The sequence below is a fragment of the Corvus brachyrhynchos genome, unplaced genomic scaffold (assembly GCF_000691975.1).
Source record: "Corvus brachyrhynchos isolate BGI_N302 unplaced genomic scaffold, ASM69197v1 scaffold1, whole genome shotgun sequence".
NCBI lineage: Eukaryota > Metazoa > Chordata > Aves > Passeriformes > Corvidae > Corvus > Corvus brachyrhynchos.
In genome coordinates, this window is record NW_008237222.1 from 3,085,639 (window position 1) to 3,091,386 (window position 5,748).

At 38.3% G+C, this 5,748-nt stretch overlaps 1 protein-coding gene across 1 annotated transcript in view; it reads right to left on the minus strand.

Annotated features, from left to right (window-relative positions):
- The window catches only part of EML5 (echinoderm microtubule associated protein like 5), a 114,586-nt gene extending 111,602 nt beyond the window's left edge, over window positions 1-2,984 (minus strand). The window contains exons 1-2 of the mRNA XM_008629819.2: window positions 2,543-2,984; window positions 110-289 (exon numbers count right to left, since the gene is read on the minus strand). Coding sequence (XP_008628041.1) covers window positions 110-289; window positions 2,543-2,984 — 622 coding nt within the window. The remainder of the gene's footprint in view (window positions 1-109; window positions 290-2,542) is intronic.
- Between the last annotated feature and the right edge of the window lie 2,764 nt (window positions 2,985-5,748).

Genomic DNA, 5,748 nt, shown 5'->3' on the forward strand with positions numbered 1-5,748 from the left:
TCACTACCGCGCGTCCTGGCGTGTCGCGGGGCTTTTTTAATTTACCTTTTTTTTTTTTTCCCCTTTATCTTCTCCCCCTTCCCCAAGTTTAAGGGGTTTTTGTTTTTACTGCCCCTTCGGGGAGCATGCCCGTCCCTTGCCTTTCCCCGACGCACCGCCGCCGGCTCTCGGCAGCCACTGGGACCGGATGAGGCCCAGCCCCTTCTCGGCCGTGTGTGGAAGTCACCCCCCGCTCTCACTGGGGACCGGCGGCACGCCAGCTCCGTTTCATCCGAGAAGAAAATGTCAACTGTAGTTTTTAATGACGAATGGTTAACCCTTTCAGCCCACCGCCTGACTCACGCACCACACGGAAGTTACTTCCCCATTCAAGCCCTAATTTCCCCATACACAACTTTTCAGCCTCAGTTCTCAAAGCGTTTTACAGAGTCACCACTTTTCGACCTCACAGATGTGGAAGCGACTTTTCTGTGCTGCATGAGCCAGCAATGCCGGGGAACCCCCTCGCCACGTCCAGAATTTTGGTCAGGAAAACGTGCTCCACCCCAGCTTTGTTACTCTATAGAGTACCTCGCTGGCTAAACAAATGAACATGTACATTATCATGCGAACAGCTTTGTGCTACAAAGCTGAATAGCTGTTCTAAAAGCTCCTGGGTAACTGACTAGTTTGACAATTTAAAATAAACCCAATCTTCTTCCTATTACTTTCAGCACAGGTTTGGCTTTCCAAGTGTATTTATTGTATCAGAATATATTTTTAAATCTCCATTTCTTTATTTTCTTTTGATCTTTTACTGTTTTATTACTCATATTGACTATTCTCCCACAAAACATCTACTTTTAACTAGTTAGTTCATGTTGGAGACGTTTTTCCATTACTTTATTTTCGATTTAATTAAAGGGAGTTTTTCCCCCTGAATCTTTCTTGCAGAAACTTAATGTTGTATTAGTCCTTTCATTGTTTTAGAAAAATAATTCTTTTGTAAAAATGCATGCATTTAAGCATTCCAGCCAATTAACTTTATATTAACATATTTTCACAGTGTAAAACACTGACAGACAGTATTTTTCTCAAGCTCTTACAATGACAATGTTTGTGACACCAGGCTCAGATGCAGCTTTCAGTCCTACACATTTAATGAAAACAACACAGCATGGAACAGAAATCTGCAGAGAGATTAATGCAGCCTGAAACTTACACCGAAGGAAACTTACCCTTCCAGGAAACATATAACTTTTAGAACTAAAGAAAAGGATTTTAATCCCTAATCAGGGCAAAAATCTGTATATACTAACCAACAGATAAAGCAAATCTTACTCTCAGAAAATCACAAGCGGTCTTTTCCCCTTCTATTTGCTTCCTAAACAGCTGGAGCACCTTTGAACTTGGGGAGCCACAGTTTCTCAGGAAGTCCTGAGAGGGGTAACTAGCCAGGGAAATGGACTGGACAGTTCTCAACTAGCTTGTCTTAGAACTTGAAAATGTGTTATTCTTTCTAATCAGATGTTAATTCTGCATGGCTGTTCTGTGTTGCTATCCCATGGGAAAGGTGGATACAGAAAAAGTCTATAATGATGCCTAATCTCATTCTGGAAATTGGATTGATTATCAGCAGTCATAGGCATCTGATATATTTGACTTCTGCTGTTGCAAAAGCTCATTTGAAAGTGGGAGTATTTTTATGGTATAATTAAGAATATATTAATTTTCTATTTACTGCCCATATAATGAATATTTAAACATGAATGTACAAAAACCATAATTATGGTGTCTTTCTTCTACTCTCTATAAATACATATTTTTCTTAGATTAGTACTTAAAGGGAAATTCTGGATCTCCTGAGATCAATACTAATGCGTAGTATTAACTTCAGTGGAACTAAAATGTTAATCTTGTCATCTTACTTGCAACTCAGAAATTAGAGCAAGAGAGTATTTAGTAATTGAAAGTGAACAGGCTGTTTTCAGTCACTTGTTCCAAAACTAAAACTGAAGAGAAAAAAAAAACAGCAATCGGGAAGAAAATTTAATATGTAACGACATTGTCTTCAAGTGGAAGTTGCAGATCATGTTTTGTGTAATGAACAGAAGAACCCACAACCGTAGTCAGAAAAACTACATATATGCAGTGTGAGGATGGGAACAGCTGCACATCACATTCACCCCACAAACACTTTAGATTTTTCGGGAATTTACTGCTATCTCTAAAGTGGTGCATTTCCTGAGAGAAAATTATGAGAGGAAAACTATTCATTGTCATAGTTTACTAACCTTATGCTGATGCACAAGGTGTGCGAGGGAAATTTTACACACTTGGCATCTGTTTTTGACAGGAATAGGAAGCAGTGTAGCATAACAACCTCTTCCTCTCTCTCCTTGCTCGGTCGAGCGTTCCCACTCGAGCACCCATCATTCCTTTGGCCTCTGGATGTCTCCACACGTATCACTCACTCATAGCGGGCAGTCAACGCTTTGGGAACCACAAGGCCCCACAATGTCCCTCCACCAGCGTGGCATTCTTGTTTACGTTGCACATTTACCCCAGAACTCAGACAACCAGTCCGTGTCCATTCTTTTTCTCGGCAGACGCAGAAACTGAGCACGGCCGGTCCTTTCCGAGCTGTTGCGGGCCAGGAGCGCCCTCCGGTCGCTCGCGGCAGCCCGGGGCGCGCGGCCGAGCCTGGCGGGACGGGCACGGCGCTGTCCGAGGTGCTGATCGCTGCGGGCAGAGCACACGGGGCCAGGTGATGTTCGCAGGGAAAGGAAATCGCAGAGATTCCACAGAATACTCTGCGTTGGAAGGAACCCACAAGGATCATCGAGTCCAGCTCTTATATGGATGGCCCATACAGGAATCAAACCCACGACCCTGGTGTTATCAACACCATGCTGTAACGACTGCGCCAATCGCAGGGTCAGGTATGCTTTATTGCCACTACGGCTACAGTGGGAAGCAAATGACCTTTCAGACAAATAAGACATTTTATGTTCTTCCAGTAAGTATTTTACAAGTGTCTGGCTGTTTTGCCTTAGCTGCCTGTGGTGGGTTTTATATCTTCCCTATCATGTCAGATACTCACTGCAAATTATGTTTCCTTATTATACTGTGACATGGGTATATCACCTCTCTAAATGAAATCACGTAAGTGGCATTTTAATGTTTCACAGTGTATACTTTTAAGAAAACATACTTCTTAGCATATTGCAAATATATTTACGATGTATCTCAAGTTCTGCTAAATGGAACAAGGCTTAGAGAAGTGATTTCTTAAACAAATGCTCTTGGAACAGCTAATTCCAGAGCACACAAGATGAGGGATTATTCTCTGTTAAATCCTAAGTAATACAGAGTAGCTGGTTCAAGTAGTAATTATATAATATGAAAGAGATGAACAACAGTGACAACATTAATTTCAACATTCTTGAGGATTAAAAGGTCTCAGTCCATTATGGGAACACAATGTCCGAAAAGAATATTTTGCAAAAACTAAGAAACCTACTTTTGAGAGAGTAATAAGAATTACCTGCTACCATTTCACAGCACTGAGGCAAACATGTAGGATCACAAAGGCCAGTTTACTATTGGATAAAAATAAGAAGTTGAGGAAAAAAGACAGCATCGCAAACTCAAACACTAGGTGAGTTAATTCTCCTTCAGAAAATGAAAGTTTAATGAGATATTTTATACCATCTCAGCAACGTATTAGATGTGAATTATTAAAAATTTTAAAGGACGGAGATATTTTATTAAATTAACATCAGAGATTTTTTTAAAGAGTAACATTAGAAATAAGAATGCTTTACATAATCAGTAAGTCTACTGCATCATCAAAAATCAAAGGAAAGACTTAGGGTTAAGAAAATGGCACAGGAGAAGTTACTAATTTCTTCACATCTCAACACAAGAGTCTGGGAAATACAGGATGGGAGCATGTACAGGGTATGGTCACATAAGGAGGTATCTTTATAATACAGTGTTGGAAAATGATGAGCTAAAGAGCAATAAGCCATGAGTACATTATACTGTACTTCCAAAAATTCTGACAATTTCAGAATGGTGTAGCTGACATGCTTTGAAGAGAAAAATGCAACTGCTTTTTAAAATCATGTCCTATGTCGAAGCCTCATCCAATTCTGTAACCATTTTAAAAGCAAGTTCTATTATAAACTTGGTAACTATGAATCTGTGTTTTCTTTTGGTACTGATTGATGAACTCTATATAATGGCTGACATTAAAATAAAATAATTATATGTGTATAGAATTAAATATGATGGACATTATTTTTTCTGTTTCTGCAAGTTAAATTACACCCTGATAATTATAGGAATTGTATTAATTTGGTAAACATTCATGCTAGGCACTGAAAGAAACAGGTACCCTATCGAAAAGACAATGAACATGTCATAATACAGACAGCAACCAAGGCCACAATACATTTATTCACAGAAATTTGATTTAGAAATGTCCTCAGGTGATGGTTTCCCAACTTAGGTCTGGCAAAGGGATGAATAAGATATAAACATCATTGAAATTAAATTAATCCATAATTACTATAGAAAGCAATAATTTCTGGACATTTGGAAGTGATGCGAGTACATCAGTAAACAATATCGGCTGAAACTGCAGAGGAAACACAAGTACTGAGAGCTGCATGGCGCTTTCTTTAGCTATGATGTTTTTACCATAAGATCTTGTTTTATGGTAATGCAGAGTTCAAATCCTCTCTTTTCAAAGTGTAAGAAGGGTTTCTGAATTCAACGGCAAAAATCTCAATCTAAGAACTTGCATCCATCTGTATTTTTCCCCAAATAAATGCAAATGAACTTCTACATTTAGTTCCATTTGAAGTTGGTGTAGTAAAATAATGTTTATTATTAGTCTCAGAAGTTAGGTGCTAACATTTATATTCTTTCTTAAAATGTCTATCATGAGCTTTGGCCCTAAAATGTGTTAGCACATGGGAACAGTCCACTATAATAATTATTTTTAGTCTATAGACAATGAAAAAACTACTGTGTTTCTGACTGCCAACAAACTGACACCAGAATGCATTCTGATGCGCCCCAGTGGAGCACTCAGTTTCTTTCAGCAATGACACTATGTTTACATAACATGGATCTAATCAACATATGAGCAACTTGGATCTAAACAGCTTTCTTTAGTGTGCATTTTAGGTAAAATTATATGTGTACTGAAGTTATTCATCTAGGTGATTTGAAGAACTTGTATCAAGACCAGCGCTTGACATAGCATATGACAACCTCAACAGGTTTAAAGGCAGGGATGGTAGTTAAATACCAATGCATTTTCTATCAATAGACTTATGATAAAAATCTGATTCTGAATTCTTCAAATCAATTTCAACTGTTGACTAATGACTAAATATAGATACAATTTATTTTAAATTCTACTTATGTGACAGCTATCTCAGGCTCCATTTTATGATATGATCAAAACCAATGTGAAACAACACCTTTGCACACAATGATAACTTTTATACCTGTTTTAAATACTTTCTTTACAACTAGGATAGTGTAGGCTGATCAACCGCAAACTATGTTGTTAATATTGTTTGGGGAATGAATCAAAATTTCAGCTGTCTGATGATAATTATTGGATTAAAAATTGTAAGGTCAAGATGACCTCCTTTTACACAGCGGTTGATGAGGTTTTCAAAATACAATGCACAGTACTGACTTTGCAAAAGGTCTCAAAAAGCTTAGCTGTCAAAAGGAATCATGAAA